General features: G+C 40.5%; 1 protein-coding gene across 2 annotated transcripts in view; it reads right to left on the bottom strand.

The window, feature by feature from the left end:
• Window positions 1–5,204: 5,204 nt before the first annotated feature.
• Window positions 5,205–23,751, bottom strand: part of sema3bl (sema domain, immunoglobulin domain (Ig), short basic domain, secreted, (semaphorin) 3bl) — a 67,100-nt gene continuing 48,553 nt past the window's right edge. The window contains exons 6-16 of one of the 2 annotated variants that reach the window (XM_035158676.2): window positions 22,773–22,889; window positions 22,078–22,220; window positions 20,196–20,310; window positions 20,006–20,075; window positions 19,404–19,548; window positions 14,399–14,630; window positions 14,161–14,252; window positions 13,956–13,997; window positions 13,628–13,853; window positions 11,364–11,494; window positions 5,205–9,598 (exon numbers count right to left, since the gene is read on the bottom strand). In XM_035158676.2, coding sequence (XP_035014567.1) covers window positions 9,086–9,598; window positions 11,364–11,494; window positions 13,628–13,853; window positions 13,956–13,997; window positions 14,161–14,252; window positions 14,399–14,630; window positions 19,404–19,548; window positions 20,006–20,075; window positions 20,196–20,310; window positions 22,078–22,220; window positions 22,773–22,889 — 1,826 coding nt within the window. In that variant the 3' untranslated portion in view covers window positions 5,205–9,085. The remainder of the gene's footprint in view (window positions 9,599–11,363; window positions 11,495–13,627; window positions 13,854–13,955; window positions 13,998–14,160; window positions 14,253–14,398; window positions 14,631–19,403; window positions 19,549–20,005; window positions 20,076–20,195; window positions 20,311–22,077; window positions 22,221–22,772; window positions 22,890–23,751) is intronic. The other variant, XM_035158677.2, reaches the window with a different exon arrangement.

The raw sequence follows: 23,751 nt of genomic DNA, 5'->3' as shown, positions 1-23,751 counted from the left end.
TTAGGCATGCCTGTCATTGTACTTACTTACTTACTTACTTACTTACACACACACACACACACACAGAGTCTCTGAGCTCCACTTCACCAACTCGCATAAAAAAAAAAAAGCAGTGGTTGGTAAGAAATATAACAATTATTTTAGCAATGGCCTCTTTGCCTAATTGTCTAAAATGTCCTATTATCATGGTGAATTCAATGCTGTGTTTAAAGGTGCAATTTAGGTTTGGCTCCACTACATAGTCAACATCAATATAACAACGGTTCACCGACCAGTTTAGAAGAAGAGCTGCAAGTCCATACATTACATATTTATCACACAGACAGTTTATAAAGATGGACGACACGACTGCTCCCCAAAAGTGAAACCAAAGCATCTCGATTGCCACCTGGTGGCTGGCTGCAGTATAGGTCATAAAACCTGCCTCCTCCATGTTAGCAATGGGACGTGGGCCAAACTATAAACTCACGTCAAATACATTTTTGCAAAAGATGTCATGTTAGGTAGTTGTTATCACACTGATGTATGTTCAAGTGTTCATCTTTCCAGTGTCTGGGATATTTTGGCATCACTGTTTCTATACAGTCCATATTTATTTGGAGTCAATGTTTCAGCATAAGACTGTCAATTGTAAATATTGTTTTGCTGTTTCTATCACTTCTTCTTCTAAAGTTAGAAGAACACACAACATTTTGCAGAAGTAAGTCAGTCCCACTGTTTAACCCACAGATATAAAGAATTATGGATTAAAACGTGCTTAAATTGCCTTTTTTTTTTTACTGAAGAAGCAAATAGTTGTGGCACTGTCATCTCACAACCTGGAACTGAGCTGAGGTAAGCCAAAGAGCAATTATTCAACATATGTAGTGGAAATTACAGCAGTATAGGAGAGGGCAGGGTCTGCAGTCAGTCAGTGTGAGGCTGATACTTTACAGAACACAGACATAAAAAGAAAACCTCATGTCTCCAATCAGGATCAATGAGTTCAGCAGACTTCTCCAGTGGGTACGATAACCAGAACAAAACAGAAAAACTGAACAAGAGGGAAATTGTTTGTAGTCGGACATAAAGTTAACAGGCTGACTGGGAGAACGGCCTCCGAACAATAACACTCCTGGGAGGTGCTGTAATGAAACCGAAATCTGAGGTTAGAAAGCTGCTTTATCCAACAACGTTGAACGTTAAAAGTATCTGAATTACATCTACACGAAGACTGGACACAGGGTTGTGGCTTCACGCATCTCGAGATCCCAGCAGACACGGGAATGCAACAAAATGTTTGGCCTTTGCAAAGGAAACAGAGGAGGTGGACGACAACAGTCATGTTTTGTGTGTGCATGTGAGTGGGTTGCTATAGAATCAACAGCGTTTTAAAAAACACTTTAAAAACACATTCTTACACTCCTCTTATCAGACCATGTCATTGGAAAAATTCCCACAGTGCATCAACTGCTAAACAATGAAAATGGCGTCATTACAGTAATTTAGTTCCCTTCATGTCAGGCCATTATGTCTATTAAATGTATGCGTGTAGACTTATTTAATTCCCTTAAACCTTTGAATGAGACTTATTCTGAGATCTTGTTGGCCGTGTTTATATCAGATTGTCTAATGACTGTAAACTGCTCAAGTGTGTTTCCATATGGTTTCTCACAGTTTGGACAGCCACACAAGGATTGTATGCGACACACTATATGCCTAAACCTGCAAGTATAGCCCCAAGAGAGATTACACACATGTATCTATTGCATATACTCTATGTATTGATTTACAATAACAACAAAAATTTAACTAGAGCTTTATTGTGGTATGAATCTTCTTATCATTAGTTGGAGTATCTGTGTGCACATCAACAAACCCCACAAACACAAAAAGATGTTTCAAATTACAATACAAGAGGAGCTTGCACACTTGAATCACAGCTTTCACAACTTTCCCAAGGGCAGTAATTGTAGAGACCAGTCACTTAAGTTTTGTGAAATACTGGATCTTTGTAATACAAATTAGTTTTTTCAGATAATTTCCAAGCGGAATATTTACAGTTTTCCTCAGTGTTGGCCATCACCATGTCTATAGTGCATTTTACCACACTACAGAAGGCTAAAATCTGTTACATGTGGTTGTGCTGGCCGTTCGTCAGTCAGCCAATCAGAGGAGAGGCTCAGAGATCACAGGCCTCTACCACGAAGCTGGATTTGTGGTTATCGGGGTAACTTCAGGTTTACTTCAGGGTTTTCAGTCCTACGAAGCTTGTTCACTTCTTATCTGGCTAAATCCCCATGGTAACTCATGCCGAACAGCTAACCTGCTCCGTAGCAGGTTAAGCTGGAGATAAGAGATAATCCCTTAAAAAGGAAATGATCAATCAATTCCTGACATTACTGATGTGGATTCTCAGACGGTCTCTAGGGAGGACAAGGGTCTTCAGAGACCCACAAAATCCTTTTGCCTACTCTGATGAGTATCTTAATGAAAGATATAGATCCTCATCGGAGGGAATGATAAACCTTTGTTGCTGAACATAACAAACCTGACACGTAGGAGCAATGTGCTCACAGTAATACAGACTGTCTGCATCGCCCTACACTCTGATCGTAAGCAGGAAAGCCTTGGTTGACTTAAAGAGTTGATAACCAGCTTCGTGTGACTGCTGAGCCTGACTGCGTTTCTTAGGTTAAATCAAGCTGGATTAGAGAAATATATCTGGGGTATGTTGAACTCACTTTGTAGTGCAGGCCTCAGGTCCAAAGAGAAGCGTGGATGACAATCAGGCAGTAAAGTAGCTCTAGTAGAAGCTTTTTTTACAAAGAAATATAAACAAAAAACAAACAAACAAAAAAACAAAACATATAATCAAACCACCAGGAACAGGTAAATGCACATATAAAACACACAACCGACAGATACTATTTAAATTCTAAGTAAAACAGGAACTAAGAGTCACTCTGAGAGGCAGATATAACACAGACATATGGCAAACTTCTTATGGAAACAAAAAGATTGAATAAAAAATAGGAAAAGTATAAAATATGGAACATTTAAAAGTAAAGATTCACTGAGTGTTTGAGACATGTGAGAAAAAAATAAAAGCAGTGCGGGGTGAGTGTTTGTTTTCTCAGAAAAAGTGAATTTACTGGAGACTGAAAGAAAGATAAAACTTCCCAAAAGACCGGTAGGCCTATAAGCTGAGGTCTGCTGCTGCCTAATGATGTGTGACGAACACACACACACACACACACACACACACACACACACACACACACACACACACACACACACACACACACACACACACACACACACACACACACACAAAGAAAGCACATCAATTATTAATATAAAATCCACAGGTGGTTCTGCACACTCCGCTGAGGTGACTGGGATAAATGAACAGATGCAGATGTCTGAATAACAGCTGCTGTTTTTTCTGGTGCAGGTCACTTCACTTTATAGGACTCCAGTTAACAGCAAGTCCCACTGATTTATGTACTTTTCTTCTCCACCACAGAGCTGCTGTTTATGGAGGAAATGATACAGGTGTATGCATCACTTCGAGTGCATGGACAGTGGGAGATCAAACGAGCTGACAACATGCAGCAAACACATGACCGGCTGAGGAATCCCCAGCAGTAATGCTACTGTTAGGAGCATGACAAACTGGGAGATGTGATAAAGAATCAAAAACTACACACTGAAAGGTTTTACATTCAGAAAGGGTCACGTACATGAGCATCCAAAATGGCAAAGTCAGTTCATTCCAATGCATTTGCCCCGATCAGTGGATTTGCTCACATGAGGAGAAGCAAGTGAACACACATTTCCACATTGAGAACTTTGAGAACTAGAAACTTTTAACAAGGCTTGATCCAAACTAACAAAAGTGTTTACACAGTGTATTCATCCATCAAAAGTCCATTACAACTGACATTCTGGAGTTTTTACACAGGGCAAAGTGTGGGAACATTTGTGCGTGTTTGTGGGTCTTTTTACACGTACTTCTTCACATCTGGGTGTGCCAACCATATACGTTAATTCTATATTTGTGCGTGTTTATGAGGCTGCAGTAAGAGTCAGGGTGTGAAGTCGCATTGCAGGTTTGTTTTTTATGAGATGGTCTGTTTAAGCGACAAGCGGCCATTGTTACTGCACATTTCCACAGATGTTACAACCCAATTATCCTCCAATCACACGCATGACCAGACCCAGTAACTGGGCAATCTAATGGGCCAAAATTGGGTCTGTAAATCTGCAATCACACACCCCCACATCTTCCTGCTAGTTTGAACACAAAATCTCACAAATACCAGCAAGAGGTTTTGTGTTAAACCTACATGATCTGAATTCATTTTCTAACCCAAATGTTTTTTAAAGAATATTTTGACATGTAGAAAGAAAGACACACACACACACACACACACACACACACACACACACACACACACACACACACACACACACACACACACACACACACACACATACACGTGTAAGTCTCTGGGACTACAGAGGACATTACATTGACTTACATAGATTTCCTGGAGACCACAGTTACGACTTGTCTAACATAGGCCTTCAAATAATACTTAACTTAAACCTAACCTAACCTTAAAATGTTGTTTCTTTAAAATGTAATGATTGAGGTTATGGGGACATGCTGTTTGTCACCATTATGAAGACAAGTCCCCATTATGTGTCCCCATGAGTAAAACCTGGACCACAAACACACATTTCAGTCTTAGTGAGTATACATACCATAGCCCCTGACCCTAACATAAGCCTTCTTCAAACCATAAACCTAAAAGCAAGTCCTACTCCTCAAACAGCCCAAAGAAGGTCAGAAAGTGAGGACCGGCCAAAATGGTCCTCATAGAGATATTAGCACAAGAACACACACACACACACACACACACACACACACACACACTAAATTAAAGTAGACATGGGAAATGGAGCCGGTCTTTTCCTTCCTGACATTAAATACCAAACAGCCTTGTTGCAGGTGTGCAGTCTGCACATTGTTGATTCAGTATTAAATAGAGCATGTCTTTCTTTCAGTGGGGTAAAAGCTATAGTTTATAAAAGTGGCTCATTTCAGGCCGCTGTTGTTTGGTCTCTGTTTATCTCACTGGCGCCATTAGTCTTATCCAGTAGACCCCCAACTTTAAGTTAATCTAAATCTTTAACATATTCAGTCAGGAACCATCTTTATGTTAGAAAATCAACTTTTAATGTTGTTAAACAGCATACAACTACACAGCATGCATGGTAGAAAGACACTTAAATAAAACATAAATACACACTTAAATTAGGCTCTTTGTGTGGGAGACCCCACAGCCAGCACACATTTCTTACAGTACAATAAAGGGACATTACACCAAGATAATGTTCATTTCTGATCCAACCATCCTTACATTTTTCAGTCTAATTTCTATATTGTATCTGGTATTCAAAAAAAATATCTGTACAGAAACCATGCTTGTTCAACCTGTCAAGTTCAAAATAATAACTGTAGTTTGCTAGTTGGACTGCTGCCAGAGTCGTGGAAGAATATTTAAAAAGTTCAAATGTTTTTATCGCAGTCTCTTCTTAAGGGTCGGGTCTCACATAAGCAAATATTTCAGAGACAAACCTTTGCCTTCCGTTTACCTTCAATCCGTGAGAGCGAGGAAGCGATTAAAACAGTTTCTTCCTGTGACGAGGCAAATCGCGGCTTCGCATGGAGTTATGCTTCGGTGAACTTTGATCAGCGTTATTTGCTATGCATTAAGTATATGTGATGCGGCTCTTATTCTACCACTGGCTGAACCTCCTGACTGCTTCCTGCAGAGCAGCCGTCGATGTCAGAGCATGTGCACATATTAATGAATTAGCTCAGCACAATCAGGAGGATCAGCTGATCAGTGAAATCGTCTGCTGTAGTTTAGCAGGACTGAAACACTTCCCCAGTTTTACAAAAAGTACGACAACGTCCATGAGTTTTTGAATCCCTGACAAACAACACATCTATCAGCTGTCCTTATACATTATACACTGTAAAATACTGCAGTTCAACATTAAGGCAAGACAAGTGCTTTAAATCAAAACAACTTTAAAAAAGAGTATTGAGAAACTGAACTGAACACAACTAGCTACAGAGGTAAATATATAAAACATCAGATGCAATACCACAACACAATTTGTACAAATGTACTGAAATGCTTTTGATATTTAGTTAGTGATGGCGCTTGTTTTTCCTGCTACTACTTATTGAAATGTGTTATTGACTTCTCCAGCAAAAAGAGTGTCAGCATTTATTGGTGGATCCATCTCACAATCATTGTTGTGAAAGTTACATTAAAATCTTTTCTAATGACAAAGGAAATTCAGGACCTAGAAAGGCAGAAGCTCCAACAAATCTGGTACCACCACCACAACATACAGATAAAAGGTACGATTTTGTTATTATCTTAATAGACCAGAGCAGATTCCACGAAATTATGATAAAATTAAACTATAATAAATGTTACAGAGAAAATGAACTTTTATTAAGGATTTTTTTAAAAGATCAAAAAGTTGATTTCTTCCCGGTAACTGCTGTTTTTACAGAAATGATCAGAGTTGCAATTTTCACAGCCAGTCTCTCAATCCCCGAACTAAAAACAAGAAAAACTTTTTTTTGTGTTTTGTACAAACCAGGGAGAATGTGTCTCTTTTTCATTCTCACTTCATATTGATGAAATGGGGGATATTTAATTAGGATTATTTTGAATTGTAAATACAGCATTCACAAGTTTCTCATAGTACCTTTATTTTAATCTCTCACTCCTTTCTTTGTTTCATCTCTGTTCCTCCTCTCGGCTCATTTGACCTCTTGAGAGGCCATTCGCACGCCACAAAGGTCACAAAAGGTCACCATAGGTGCAGCGTTGCTTCCTGGCTAGTTTTAAGCATATATAGGGCTCACAGAAAAGATATACCATCCTCCATTAAAATGATTTCACATGAGGTAACACATTGGCAGCCATGTTGGTCATCCTCCGGTCTTTGGCTCCTACTGTACATGGCTACTTTCTGATTGTGTATGTAGCTGTTTTAAAATATATTTCAAACACATATAACTTTAGAACAGTTTATAATTGTTTATTTATTATAGTTTTTTCTGTTCTTCCCTCCTTTAATAATTATTTTTATTATTTATTCTTCTTTTTTGGGGTGAAGGGTGGGGTTATATATGTTTTTAATATGTCGTCTTATAACAATAGTCACATCTCTCCTTATTCTAAACCAGTTTCTTTGCTTTTTCTTTATCCTTATTGTTCAGTCAGATTTTATAAGTAAATGCTCTCTGTTCTGCTCCACCTGTTACCTGTGGACAGGGAGACCTTGTGTTTATTGTGTAACCGGGAAAAGTTATATTTTCGCAAAAAAAACTGATGACAATAGCAAGGTGGATTATCATATGTTCAAATCATTAACCCTACTTAAAACCAGTTTTTCCAAAGCAGAAAGAAAAGAAGCATTAGTCATTACCTTTGACCCTTCCTGTTCCCCCCACTGTCACTGGAAAGCTACAGCAGACAGAGGGACTGTGGGAAAGGGAGTTCAGCGGCTGATTCACATGTGAGGTGAGGTTAGTTAAGTCTAGCTTGTTGACTCATCAGTTGGTTTATCACCCAAATTATCATTACACTTAACAATGAAATCTTACTGAAGAAGTTCAAAAATGATTCAACAGATCCAACCAAGGTTTCCCAAGAAAGCGAATATTGAGCATTGAGCGTGAGCTTTAGGTACATTCCAAGAGGGCGTATGGTATGAAAACCAAAAGCATGAAAACAAGCCTCTGTGAAATATGCCTCTAAGGGTCAGTGAGGAGAGATTTTGATCCCTAGATGGTGTTTAATGGAAAGCCACTGCAGTGAAAATAAAGCAATGTGCCTTTAATCTGTTGAACTATCAACAGTCGTCTCATGGTAGCTTCCATTCTGAGTTAGATGAGTTTATGTATTCAGTGTTATGGGTTAGTGGGATGTCAGTTTATGTAAGAGAGAAGAGAGAGAGTGAGTGTGTGTATGTGTGTTACAGAGTGTGTTAAATATGTGTGCTTCATTAGCTTCATTCGCCTTTAACAAATATACATCAAAGGCAGATGTGTCTTAGAATGAAATCATGCATTAGCATGAATTGTATAACTATGTCGAGAGCAGAACAAGCGAGGAGATATGGTCTGTTAAAGACGAAAGAGATTAATCCAGTGTGTGAAATGTCACCAATCTGGTTGTCAGGGGAAAAAAAGGTAAATAATTGTGTGTGTCCAAACTGCATTTGACAAATTTGCTGTTCTGTAGTCCGAAGATTCAAAGGTACAGTATGTAGATGTACCTTTCCTCTCCCTCCAAGCACCAGTTTTCAATTTAACTGGACCTTTACATTAAAAAAACTGCCTCGTGCAGCTTGAAGTCTCAGGAGACAATTAACACAATAATATGAGCCAACACACGGTTCATCAAAGAGTCAGCAAGGCTGCAAAAGCAGACATTAAACAGGCTCTGCTCTTGGTAAAGTCAATCCACAGACATGCATACATTTTTTAAATCTGAGGTTTGTTAAGTGTTGAGGGTTTTCTCAGTGAAGATTGACTGGTATGAATAAAACAGTTCATGTAATTTCAAACGTATACATGGGCAAAGTTGTGAGGGGGGGGGGGTCCTTGGTGATTAGGATTTTCAAATATCATCCTCAGAGTGTATGTGAACGATTGTCTCTTATTTCCTCTTTATCTGCGTCAACATCTTTTCCGTCTCAGTTTGTGCTGACTTTTCAGACAACCGAACACTTGTCTTTTTTGGGCTACAGTCAAATCCAAGCTCAAGCATCAGACCTACACATTAACTGATTTCATGAAATCTATTCTGTTTGATGAAGGTTTGATGACCAGCAAAAGCGGAAAAACGGTTCCTTATTCTGAAGAATTCTAGTGCCAAAGCTTCAACTATGACGATGGTCTTGATACCCTTGTTCCCCCTTTTTCTTGTCCTACGCTATAAACTTTCTCTGTTTTTAGTCTTTCATTTCCTCTTTCTTTTGCCCCCCCGTACTGTCATCATTACTCGTCCCATGCGCTCAGATCCCGCGGCGTCCGGTTACGTTCTCCGGAGCTCTTGCTACGAGCCTTCCTAGCACTCTCCTGTGCCTGCCGGTACTTCTCCAGCATGCTCTTGTGTTTCCTCCTCAGCTTGTCGTTGCACCACATCCTCTCGCAGTACTCCTCCACATGTGGCAGGTTTGACGGCCCAATCAGTTGCATGATATCTTTGAACCATGTACGCGATTGGCCAATTTGGCTTGATGAGCCAGCCCTGGTGTATGAGCTGCACGACATCCATGCTCTGTAGCTACCTGTAGATCTGTCTTTCAACGAGTCAGAGAGGCCGCCGTTGTCACGAGCCATGAGCTCGTCCACGGTCTCCCCCTGGAGGACTTGGAGGGTGAAGCGGGCCAGGGTCTGTGTGAAGCCGTGCTCTCGGGAGCGACAGATGTACACACCTTCATCTTGGCGGAAGAGACGACGGAACAGGAGACCCTGCTCTGTAGACATCACACGATCGTCTAACTTCACCTAAGGAAGCCAGAGAGAGAGAGCTTTTACTTAACTTAACAATTGTCTCACATTAGGCTGTAGTTGTCTATCATATTTTATACACATCTAAAATTGACGAAACAAAGTTACAAGCCAAGTGTAATATTTTAAAGTTTAAACTTAGTTGCTTCACTTACACATTGTGAATGTCACAAAACTCCATGTGCAGTTAACAATCTGAGACTCAGAGACTCAACATAAATCCGTTGAGAATCTTGGTGACATCTATGCCCCAACGATGAACTCTGTTTCAAAGTTATTTAGATTTCTTCTTGTTACCATCTTGATACAAAATCTGAATCAGCTGAGCCTGCTCAGCAGTTGCCAGTGAGCATGATTGGATGTTAACTGTTTAATATTGCCATGCAGTGCTCCTGTGTGAAGGCATCTGCAATCGTTATGTTTCTCCACTCATTTACTCATACTTGTCTGAAGATGTTCCAAAGCCTTTTGATCATATGTGGAATTACTTTAAGCGGCCAAGTGAATAACATGAATGCAATAACAAATAAGACTTTTAAAGCCACTCTAAATTATTTATAAAACTTTATTAAATACATTTTTAGAAATTTAAGTAAAAAAGATGGTAATCCACCAATCTCAGAGCTCATCTGCTCTTGTCTGACAATGAATTTGCCTCTGGGGGCAATAGCCTAGGTTTTGGGGCATCCGGTGATGACAGCCAAAATCTGGGCCTAGACTTAGTCTTCTGTTCGCCGTACACCATTCACAGTCCACCTAGTTTCTTTTATAACACTAGTAAAACATTTCCCCCACGCAAAGCACAAAGATCAATAATATAATTTAATACAAATACAAATTCTTGCTCTCCACACATAACAAACGAAGCCTGCTCAAATGTGATTGGTCAAACTAGAAACGGAAACCAGAATGTTTCCAGCCCCAAAATCTTGTCCCTCTCCTACAGCATATTCACATGCATAATCTGTTTCTAGAGATTAGTTAAATAGAATCAGAAAAGAAAGACCAGGAACAGTCACTGTTAGTTTTTACTCTCTTTTCCTTCCCTTTACTCTCATTCTCTTTGTATTTTCTTTCCTCTTCCTGCCTCAACTATGTCTCCCTTGAACTTTTCTTTATCAACCTCCTACCTTCTCATCTCACTCCATTCGTTCGGTGCCAACACAAACATGGCTGCCCTGTTAGCTAGAGTGGCAGCCACATGTTTATTTGCAGGGAAATGAGGAGGGGTGGTAATGCCTTAATTCTTGCATGGCTCGCTGAGGTACTCAGTTAAGCTTGAAAAAACATAACCTCAAACAGATGAAAAATTACTATGGGTGTGGGCACACATTCAGGACAACATAATTTTCAAAGAAGTAATTTGAAAAGGACTTTGCAACACCGTGCTGAAGTCACAGAGGTTTGTAGCGACTGAGTGACACCACAGCTTTCAGTGGCATGTGGGCCATGCTTGCAAAGAATTCACTGTTTATTCAAGAGTAAAAGAGCGGCTGTGCACTTTCCTTTGAAATATAACTGCTCAATTTCAACCATATGTCAAATGGCTGTCAAATGTGTCGGCCAAGTGCCAAATTCACTCACAAATCTCAGTTTTTCAGGCAGTAAGTCAGGCCACTGTTTGCCAGAAGTTTCATATCATCCATTGCCTGTCTCTCAAAACTTCCCCCACCCCTTCTACCTATCAGAGATACACAGTTTTTTGATTTGCAGCAATTACATTTTCTTGATATTGATTTTGGCCATTTGCTTGCTGTCTTACCTCTTCCTTGTGGTCGTGCTGTTGGACGAACCAGGTTACAGTAGCCTGCGGAGAGCGAGGAACACACTCCAAGAAGGTGCTGTTGTTCTCAGTCCCATACACCACTCTGTCCTCCGTCATGTCAAGGTCTTCTGGGTGAAAGAGAGAGAATTAGGGAGGCTGTGTCTTTGCTAGTTTCAGACTGACACAGTTGTCATTTTCCGTCCAGTGCCAATCTTGTTTGCATAGCAAACGTACGTCCAACTGAGCACCCATTGCCATGTTGATCTAAATATGAGGTGCGGACAGGTGGATTGCACTTTTGACCAACAAAAGACATTTCAGTGGTCAGTATTTCACTGTTATTTGGAGGCGGCACTATCAAGATAGTAATACAATAGGTCTATTCTGCTTGTTACACACATTAAAGATGATCTTCTCATATGCAAACTGTAGAAAAACATTCTTTTATTTTACCCGGCAAATCGGTCCTTACATTAGCAATCCATTGCAATCCAAGTGCAAGCGCACCTGGCTGGGAATGGGAGATGGCACTGTAATGAAGTTTTGACCCCTGTCCATTTGTTTGTTGGGTGGTTTGTTTGTTTTTTAATCAAGATAATACAAAAACAACTCCACAGATTTCCACAAAACTTGGTGGAAAGATGCTATATGGGTCGGATAAGAACCCATTTAATTTTGTTGCATATCTGCATCATGGGTCTGATTTCTTTCTTTAACGTTGCAAGATATAGTGATTTTCACAATTTGTCCAGGGAATAATTCCTGGATCTCTATGAAACTGCAACTGCTTTCTATGAGTGTGTGAAATTTGGTGTAGCAAAACAGATATTAGATATCAGATATGTTACTTCTTGATCTTTAAATGTGCTGGTAGTAGAAAGACTTTGCTACAGGCAGTGACTGTCTGAGAAAGTGGAAATCTTACTTTAACAACATCCTGACACTTGGAACAAAGGAACCTTGTTGAACTCAGGTTCACCCAGAGACTTGAATGGAGGCATGTCTCATCACCTGCTCTCCGTTCCTACACTCAGGTGAGCAAACACAAATTCGACACCTTCACACCCCCATTTTTGAACTGCTTCTGTGCAGCCTTGTTTCTCTCCTTTTAGCCTGTGCTCACTTTATCCTTTCCTCACCTCTGCATCACTTTTGTAAATTGTCTACCACTTATGTGTCTTTCTCAGTGTGATAGTTGAGGAAGTTTGAGGTCATTTGTCTCTCACCTCCTCCTTCCCTCTCTCACTCTCTCACATACACATACTGGTTTTCATGTTGCATGGGGACAACATTTTGATCATCACTGGTGGGGACCACCTTGATGCATGAAAAAATCAGGTATACACAAATGCACACACTATTGTTCATTAAAAACAAATGTCTCACAAAACCCAACAAGATCTCATGTGAAATAAGTACTAGGTTGTAGCAAAGTTAACATGTACTTTCCTCTGATTTACTGCACAACAAACAGCTTCAGATCAACTGACTGACATCTCACATAAACACTCTTTGCCTTTCATCCTGAGAAAGAGGCTCTGACCCTTACAGACACAAACACAAACAATCTTCAGTACAACATAGGTCTTCCACGTCTCCCCCCTGGACCACACGTGCATTGCATACTGTATACAGCAGAGTGGAGTCTCACTGGTCTTCTTCCAATCTATAGCCTAATAGTTTATAGAATGTCAAGACAGCTGTGCCTTGGTCTTTATGGCACCTGTAGTGTCCTTGAAAGGATGTGGAAATCGGTTTTAGCTGATACTAAAAACATGACCTTAAAACCAGGACAACTCAGTCAGCATGAATTAGTGGTGATATGGATAAGTTCTCCATGAAGGATGTCTAACAAGTCAAATATTTAGTATTTGTGTCCTAGAATCTTGACAATGTGAAGAAACATACTGGGAAGTGATATATTCATACCTGTCTTTGAGATTAAGTTAATGTGGGAAATGTATGTATTTACACACTTTATACACTCTAATGTGTGTATTTTAAATATGAAACTACAGCCAGCTACCAGTTAGCTTAACACAAAGACTGAAAACGGGGGGAAACAGCTAAAGGCTGGTCTAAAAAGTAAAGTTGTGGTTTGACATTGAGGCTGGACATTTTGCTGGGTACATTCCAGACTCTCGCAGTCAGCAAGAGGTTGCCAGGAAACTATCTGAAACAGCAGGAAGTCAGAGGAAGTAGGCGAGTCTCCTGCATAATGAACAAAGAGGTCACAGAAGATGAGAGGTAGTCCCACTCACCACTCAGGTTCTCATCCACACACTGCAGAACAGGGTTTCCATGCCTGATGTCCTGCCTGCGGTAGCGTCGTTTGTTAATGGGCGCATATCGTGCGCATGATGAGCCATCCCAGGCGCAGTAAGGGTCTCTGGCCAGGCAGCACTCAGCACAGGCTTTCCCATAAGTCTCGCAGCGATGCAGCTTCACCTGCGCCACACCTGCCGGAGAGCCCACGTACACGGTTTGCTGTTTAAAGGGAGGAGAGGATAAAAAGGGAATAAGGCATTAAAAAGATAACATCTAGTATATTGAGTGTGAAAGTAAGAAATTACAGTCATATCAACTTACCCTTTTTACGGATATATCCATGGATGTAACTGGAGTTGGCACCTGCAATAGTGAAAATAATTCAACTCAGGTATTTCACAATGTGAGAAAACGCCTCCAATCTCTTGAGAGTAAATTCATTGAGGATATTTCTTTGAAAATGAGGAGACAATGAAGAGACGTGATTGACTTGCATAAAGACTTACTGAGACATGGTCAAACTTACTTTAAAGACCTGTAGCTCCTCCAGTGTGACCTCCTCTGTCTCTAGACTGTTTCCACCGTGCAGAGTGATAACCTTCAACACTGTACCAACGTCTGAAAGACAAGGAGACCCATTGTATGGTCCACATTTAGCCCCATGTTCTTAAATAATTATTTAAGACTTCAATAACAATTCAGAATTTGACCAGTTTTCTGATTGATCAAGTTTCTGACTCTGGACAGGGATCACATGCACTTACCTGTGCCGATGAACATGACATCATACTGCCCGTCCTCCGCTTCCACCCGGTCCACCACAATTTGCTTAAGCTTGTAGGGGATGTTGGCTTTTACGAGCACGGGCTGGCGCAGGGCTGGATACACCGGCCGCCACATCAGGGGGTGACTGCGGGCGAAGTGCAGCACTGAATCAGGGAAATCCTTTGTGCTGCCAAACTCCCTGCCAGGCTGGTTGGTGATTTTACTGGGGCACTGGCGATAAGGAAGGACAGGGATAAATAGATGGATGTGATACAGAAGGAAGAGCTTAAAGCAACAGTCTTGGTATTTTCTATTTTTTTTTATTTCCAACATTTTCCAACATTGCTTTCCAAACTAATCCTAATGACGGTCTTAAAGTCTTCTCAAAGAACCCTCATTTGTATTGTGTCAGGAAAGTTTGGATCATCACTTTATGTGCTTGTTGTCTGTAAAAAAAATCTTCCCTTTATGTGTGACTGTAGTCATAATAAAATGTGCTCGTACTTGGCTGAGATGTTGTGTCACTCAAATAATTACAGAGGCTGAACTCTCTCCAAACGAAAGGAATTTACACAAACCATATGACCTCTGACTTCACAAATGATTGAGATCAGTGATTCTTTGTGAAGCAGCCAAAGTCTTTGTCACGCAGTCTGCGCAGCAACTGTTTAACACATGTTTAACTGAAGCAGGGGTAAGAAGAAGAAGATGTCAACTGTTCAGAAGCAAATGGCTCTATTGTCTCTGCTGGTGGCAAAAAACACCATGAGTGATGTTTGCCTGGTCCTCCACTGAAAACTGATTTACTCCTTTCAGAATATTGCGTCTTCATTCATGGTTCTCATGCACTTACTCGTCCTGTCACAGATAAAGGATGTTGTAACCTGTTAGGGTTGATTTCTGGCACGTCATTAGGAAATACACAGGAGAGCTGCAGCTATAGACAAAACCAGATTCGATTCATCAGAGTCAGGCAAGACTCAAGCCTTTGTGTGCTACGAATACTTTCCCATTGACGCAACCTTAATTTTACAAAATATCTCTGTCCAGACGACTACAAACAAGCGTGCCCGGTCAGTAGGTGGCGATAAAGTCTCCACGAACAATCAGTCAAATACCAGAGAAGGAGGCTGTGGTCCAAGTAATAGTGTACGCAGATGCATGAGAATGCAGTTATTGTGTTGCAGTGAGGCTAAATTTAGGTGCAAACTTGTAAATAGATCTGGCAGTGCTAAGTAAATGTATAGAAACCAGTATATATCAGCCATCGTTGTAGTCGTTTCTTGTGCATGCTAATTACACAGAGAAACAGTGGGCAGTTAGCAGTGACATCATTGTTTCCGAAACACTGTTTTGCATGTTCACAGACACCAGAGTTTAAAAAAATCTGCACTTTAGAAGCTGTTTGACTTAAAATATAGTTTGAATGTGGATCGTGGTCGGGATGCAGAGGATAAAGTTTGTTTCGTAAGATATCCCCATTAGTGTGGACGGGGCATCAGGCTTTTAATATTGATCAGGATCAGATCTCCTTGAAGCTTGACTACTCCGTGCAAGTGGATGATGATTTCACTCAAAGAAACAAAGGATGAATCAGGAGAGAACAGAGACCATATGATGTTTTGGGTTAGACCTTAGAAACAGATCATTACATGACGAGGGAGGTTGAGGACACAGAGGGATTTGGGTGAGATAAGTTCTATTAGTAAAATAAAAAGTAGCAGTGACTGACTAGAATGAAAGCATATGTCAGAGTCATGAAGGAACTTTGGCAAATATGAATCAGGACAAGTAATGGGACATTTAATTGAGATGTATCATCTTACGCAGAAGAGAAAGCAGATCATCTTATATGAGCAGGTTAAATATTTATATTAAACTTTTTTATTTGCTTGATATTGCTTTTCCAGACTGTATTTCCATATGGTATAAATACTGTTACTCTGCCTTATAACAACAGTAACTAATCCACACAATAGCCCTATAATGGTCTGGATTCAATTTCAGAGAGGGGATTGAACTGTGCTGGGAGGTTACACTCAAATATGCACAAACGTTTTGATGTATAGAACGTTCCTCGGAGTAGGCTTCACCACACAGCATCACGTTATTGCAGAGGATGTGGAATGTGCAAGCAAACCTGAGCTCAATTCTCCAACTCACTAACTTCAAATGCTTCCTGAACAAATACATTTGTTTGCAATTTGTTTGCAATTTGTTTTTAATGATAAGTGGTGCATAGATTGCGATGTATATAATTCAAAGGGGGAGTTCAAGCACGCATGTGCTTCCCAATCTGTAGGGAATCTGTATGTAAAATCAATGTAATTGTTATTTTTACCATGCACAAAGAAAAAACTGAAAACGTGATCTTTTACACTTTTTGGAACTGAAGAGACTATTTCTTTCCATGTATTTGTCAGATTTGCTCAACTTTCACACAATTACACACTCACTCATGCAGCTCCCCCGTGCACATCCTTGATATGTCAAGTTGTTTCAAAACCACTCGCAACACTCATCATTATCTGTTTGCACATACAACCTAAACTGGAATAGCTCCAGAGTCTATTCTCAACTCATCCAAACTTTTGCTGCAGCACTTCAACTGCTTTCAATTATCATCTTCGAGCCATGTGAGAATTAATTAGAGGGAGACGGGGTGAGCATATTTGGCAGACAGCTATTTGACTCTAGTATCACTGTGGATGTAGATGTTACTCTTGTCTGTTTCTGTTTATGTGTGTTACAGGCACTGTATGAAATGTGTAAGCCCTCCTTTGCTGCGTATAAGACGTTGATCCATTTCAACAAACAGACCCAGAACAGGAGAAGGAGATTGGCTGATAGGCTGGGAAATGACTTTGCTCACTTCTACATGCACTGCACCCCTCTGACTGGGGTTTCACTCATTTGCACTTGAGACAAAAACATTCTTTAAATCACCAAATATGGGATTATTCACTTCCTGTTCATATTAAACAGAAACACAGCACCACAATGATATATAATATAATATAATGTAATATGATATATAAGTAATGTGATGCAGGTATTGATATTGTTGGGTCTTATAGTGTTTGACATTTAAAAAAGTGTACTACAATATCAACACAATATTTTTTAAAGATAAGACCGCTTAGATGTTATTTATTGTGTCTTTTATAGAAGAGAAACTATAAAATAGTCATGTTAATGGATCATGGTTTCAAGATGTTTATCAGCATATACTTGATAACAGTAGTAGTTGTTGTATGTGTATGCCATTGTGTTGCTGTAGAGTGGTGTATGTCGTGTGCACAGCGTTAGCAGTAGCCTGATGGCTTGTGGGTAAAAACTGTCTCTGAACCTGATGGTTTTGGTGAAAGGTTGATACACATTGTGTCTGAAGTCACCGTGGACATTCCCTGAACCTAACCCAGTGCTTTGAGTGTCAGAAAACATGTGAAAACATGTTGTTTTACAATGTCAGTATGAATGACAGAGACCAGCAGAACAATACAACAAAGTACAGAGATGAATGACATGTTAAACCAAGGTCCTGGTAGGATCACTAAAGATCTGGTAAATCTGCAATATCCCATCACTCAGTCTGTTACAGGATGAGTTCTGACACAAGTTTAAACAATGTACTCTGATATTTCAATCCCATACAAACGTCAAGGGACAATACAATCACAAAATGTCTCACATAACCCTTTCAGAGTGAAACTGAACTTTTATTTTCCAATCCTGGCTGAGGTTTGACAGGCGACTTAGGAGACATGATGGATCGGCATCATCAAGCCGAAATCTGTTACATAGAAAATCACGAGGAATAAGAAGGGACTTGAATGTTTAGTCTGGTGTATTTGAGACAGAAACAACAAACAACAATTAAATGACCCTCTTTATCTTCTCCTTCCTCTCGTCTTCCCCTCTCTTCTTCCCATTGCCTACCCCCCACTCATCACCTCTTTTTCTTGCTTCCTCCATTTCCTCCTTCCTTCCCTCTTTCTCTCAGTTTCAGGCCAAGACATTCCTGTTAATCAGGGAGTGAGTGGAGTGAAACCACAGAGGTGTCTGCTCTCTTCTCACATTATTCATATTCCTTCTGCCTCCATACTCTCTCCGTCTCTCTGCTAATGAGGGTGACTTGCTCGCGCACGTGTGCCTGTGTGTGTGTGTGTGTGTGTGTGTGTGTGTGTGTGTGTGTGTGTGTGTGTGTGTGTGTGTGTGTGTGTGTGTGTGTGTGTGGGTGTGTTGCCTACACGCGTCTGTTTGTGTGTAGAACGAGTCTGAATTTCAGTGATGTGGTTGAGAGAACATGACAGATCTCCGCTGAGAGCGCGGATGTAAACCAGAAGAAGGTTCTGCACTGTATACACTCACCACAGCTGCACCAGCACATACAATAGTTTACTTTACTGATATGGAAACTTTCTTCACCTTTTTTAAGAGTTTTTATGACACACAGCTTTTTCTCTCCTGTGCTCCGGCAAACAACCTGGGTCCAAGCAACAAGCTACAAATGAGGCATTTGCACCAAACGCAACGCAAATTCCGCGTGCAATGAGATTACAACATCAATGCAATCGCGAATGGTGCGTATGACGTGAATTTTGCGACATGATAAATGCGAACTTTGCGTTTTACACTTCACTGAGGGAAGCACGACGCAATGTTGCAAAAACCAATCAGCGTTATTGGTCACAGTAAATGATCAATCAATATCAGTGACGACTCTCTAATCATAGTGTAGTAGCAGCTAATTCTAAAAGTCTAGTCAACTCTGAAACAACTAAATAAATACATGATCTTTTTTTCTAATTTGTGGGACCCAATCTTGTTTATTCAATTATAAATCATTCTGGACATCCACGAATTAATGTCGTTGATAATTGTTTATGAAGTATCATCATTTTGAGGCTAGGATATATACTATATATTCTTATAGTGTTGCCAAGAAGACATATTTATTATGCTATATATACTGTAGGCTACACAAGGTGAAAAATCACTCACCACCCCTGGTCTGGGATATGGGACTCTGCCTTCATAAGCACCCCACTGGTAGTCGGGACCCTCTTTATGAGCGAAGGGTCCGTTGAAGGCTTCTCTGATGTCAGCCATACGGTAAACACACACAGCAAAGCCCTGGAACACATTGCTGTGGAGGAGAAAGGAGAGATGTCCACAAATGATCTCAACATTTTGGTTTCGATACTTTACAAGAAACGTGAGAGTCTGAGACAAAAGAGGAAGAAAAAGGAAATAAATATATATATGAGTATAGAAATTGAAAGAGTAGTTGGTCACATTGTGTCTTTGAAATCAAATCGCAATAACGTCATCGTTGGATTGAGGTTAATGCATTTTTAACTGGTTTCAGATCCCACATCACCTCTAACCACACCCACTGTTAATAACCCTGTCAGCAGAATGGACAGGTGGGGTTCACTTTCATATCACCACACCAAGAAGAGAAATCGGCCACACACGATTCTCGGCTGATGTCAAGTTGTTTTTTAAGTGTGAGCGGAGAAACACAAAAAATCCACCAAACCTTGAATCAATAGATTATTTTCTCTGGGTATAAAACACATACGAAGCTTATGTGGATTTACCTGATAGTGCTAAAGATTGCATACACATCTGGGTTCCTCTCATCCTTAGTCCTCAGGAGGAAAACATCCTCTGTTTTACAGAAAAAGACAATGCCAGTTAATGTGTGTGTGTACACATGGAACACTGCTGCAAGTTACTGCATGTGTGTCTTTACAAAAGAATATTTGAACAGACTTGTGTGTATCTTACCCAGTTGGTTGAAGTGTGTGTCGATGCCATGAGGTCCTGGTACAGAACAAACCAGTCTGGCTTTGATGAAGGTACTCCACTTGTTCACCAGCACTCTCTGGCCTCCAACATCATTCTGATAAATATAAATGGATTAAAACCTATAAAACACAGCTGCAGATTCATTTTCAAATCCACATTTTTTATTGTTTTGGCTCTGTACTTAATGTTCTAGATGAAAGGAAAAGTCCTGAAACAATCTAGAAGTGAATGGTAAATGTTCTGTGTTTATATAGTATATATATTCATGATACCTTACATGGAAATCTTCTTTGTGTGTATGTATGTCAACAGTGATAAGAAAATTGGCTTCCTGGCAAGTATCACCACAAGGGAAGCTTGATAAATGAAAAGTGTTTAGATTCGCCTGAGGGAGAAAAATAAGGCTGAGGGGGAAATGCTATAACATATGTACTGGGAGAGAAGGGGAGACAGATGGAGAGGAAGCAGGGGAGCAGAGATGGAGACCAGGTTGAAAGAACGTTATTATTTGAAAGTTGGAGGATGGATTTTGTCTTAGAAGTTTGTGTAAACTTTTCTGGCAGAGTCAAAAGTCTCTGAGGAAATGCAGCAATTTGCTTGTAGCTTTCTAAGCACACCTGCGATTGTGTGCGATGAACACGATGCATGATAAAATTATAGTACACAGCAGATGGGGATTATGGTTGGGAAATTTGAAGGCTGTTTGCAATTTGCACGTTGAAAGAATTCATATAATTCTGAATATTACGATGCCTTTACAGGCTTTTGGGAAAATGTAAATATTTGATTGACTCAGACATTTGTCTCTTCCATGTGAAGGGTTTGGAACTGACACAGTGAGACGAAAAACCATTAAAACCATTACCTCCTGTCCTGGGAAGTTAATCCCACAGTGTGACAGTATCCATCAGACTTAAAGACCTGCTGTAGAGTCAGATTTTGGATGCCTAATGGATCTTCCAGATAACAAAAAAGCCCCAAAGGGCTCAAAGACTCTCCCAGATCAGAACTCTACAACCTCATCTTCGAGTGGAACACCCCTGCAGATGGCTCCTCTCAGGGACTGGAGGATGTTTTAAAGAAGTGGATTGTGCAGCTCACCTGACCATCTGGCTTCACTTACTCCCACCTATCTCTCACTCTGTCTGTGTGCATCTGAATACTGTAACTGAGGTCTTACCCTGGGCATGTGGGATAATGTCTCTGGAAAATCATAGGTTAATTTTTGATGCTTTTAGCACCACTAATCAAATTAATCTCCTTTAATCTCCTTTAAGCATAAATCCTGAACTGCATTCAGACATGCACTGAACTCCGGATAATCTCCAGACATGATCCAGAAGGGAACACAAAAGGCCGAATGAGAGGCTCCGGACAGTCCCCTAATAAAGAATCTGGGATAATGTCCGAGTGAGCTCATGAGAGAAACACGTGATCTCCGCAACGGAATTTAAACCTTACGTCGTGCCTCCTGCCTGCTGCACCACCCCTCACCTGAAAGCTCAGAACATTATATATTTATATATATATATATCAATTTGTATAGCCCTTGTTCGAAAATCCAGTAAGGAACAGTAAGGAAAAACTACCAAAAAACCCCTATTAACATGGGGAAAAAACCTCCAAACCTCAGAGAGAGCTGAGTTCATGTCTGAAAACTGCTTTAGTGAGACATATTTCAAAGACCTCTACATATTGAGCAAGTCCAACTTTTCTATACTGCTAAATACCAGTTATGAAAATGTGCTTTAATTAAGTCGCTGCAAAACAGATGCAATAAATGCAAGTTGCCTGATGAACGCTCAATGGAAGCATCGCTGTGCACTGGCCCACAAATACACAAACAGTTTAAGTATCTTACCGCGCACACTCGTCCCACACGTGAGTGTATGGCCCCCTCCCTGTCCCCTGCCTCCGTGGCTTTCTCCGTGAAGAAGAAATACACTTTGTCGTCGTCTCTGTCGTCGTTGTCCGGGATGAGGTGGGCGGCGATGAATTTGGGGTCTGCAGGGGGAGATGGAAGGATGCAGAGACTCAGCAGTGTTCTTTGTATTAGCAGTATTTTAACACATTTCTTATCTCTGACACTAAAACAACAGAGATCCCCCTCACTGCTCTGATGCACACTGATGAGGATAACCATGAGTCCTCCTCCTCACTCGTTTCCCCCAAGAAACCTTTAGCTCTGTTTTTGAGCCATAAACCAGTTCAGAAGATCTCTTGTGAAATCTGACCTGGTGGCACATGGAGGTGGATTATGATTTATTGTTAAAATCTGACTTTAACAGCTGCATTCTCTTACTCTTCAACATGTAAGTGGTTTAATGAAGCATCATATTGTGGTCTGGTGTTGATTAAAGTTGTGTATATGGTACAGTGTATTAAACAGCATGTGACTATAGAAACTCTCACTCGTAAACTGAACCTAAATGTGAGCTCATTTTAAAATGAAGAAACATTAGGAGCTGATTAAAGACAGCTTGCCCTCTGTCTGTAACATAAGAATGTATTTTGTGTGTTGACTGTAAGAGACAGACTGAAACAGTGAAGCGTTACCATGCAGAAGTTTCTCGTCAGTCTCTGTCCTCATGGTGGAGCGACCTCCCATACTCCTGAGGATCACAGAGTCTCTTCCCAGGAAATCTGCCGTCAGTCCTGTATACAGCTCTCCACCTGCAGAGAGGGAGGCATGAGCGTCAACAAGTATTATACAAATGCAGGAGGGAAGACAATGTGTAAAGCAACAGCAGCAATAAAGGAAAGGAGATTATGAGGAATACAAATGTTTGGCACTGAAGACCAATAAGGAAATCACGGGTGAGAGAAAGAAAAACTGCGGTTCAGGCAAATGAGGAAAAGAAATTGGACAAATCCGTAACAGAACAAACTGGGAGAGTAATGTGAAACCACAGCTCACACACTCTTATACGAGACATCCTCCACTGAGACTGACACCATCAGCAGTGGACTCACTTTCAATTTCAGCAATTGAGAAAACAGATTTCTCTGGAAGTGGAAATAAAATACCGAATCTGTCTCGCGCCACGTTTCTTACGCGATGCTGGAAAAACCTTTAGCAGTCACGCTTATCCGTCATTAGCTGAGACAGCAGCCTCAGCTGGCTTGGAAACAGCTCATGATAGGAATCACTACAATACCTGTCGGATAATGAAGAAATATGAGAGATAGTCTTTCGCCATGAGCCCATTTGTTTTTTTTTAAGAACACAATACAACTGTTTCTAATTTGTTTTCCTGGCATAGTTGCTGTTGTAGAAACAGAATCTGGCCGTGGACGACTCCCCGGCGATCTCATGGGTGTAAATGAACTCTTCTTATCTCATTCAGCTGCATAAAAGGTATTAGAGACACACGCATCATCATCAACAGACACACTTGCAGCTTGTGGGATAACATATTCACACTCGCAGACAAAAACAGACAGAGAAATAAGTGACAGGGCCTGGGGAGTTCTGCTTTGTATGTTTTGGCTCAAGATCCTAACACTGAAGACAAGTCTCAGAGTGGGAAACCTC

This window comes from Hippoglossus stenolepis, chromosome 6 (genome assembly GCF_022539355.2).
Source record: "Hippoglossus stenolepis isolate QCI-W04-F060 chromosome 6, HSTE1.2, whole genome shotgun sequence".
Lineage (NCBI taxonomy): Eukaryota > Metazoa > Chordata > Actinopteri > Pleuronectiformes > Pleuronectidae > Hippoglossus > Hippoglossus stenolepis.
The sequence above is the reverse complement of the archived record's forward strand: the minus strand, read 5'-3'. Positions and strand labels throughout refer to the sequence as shown.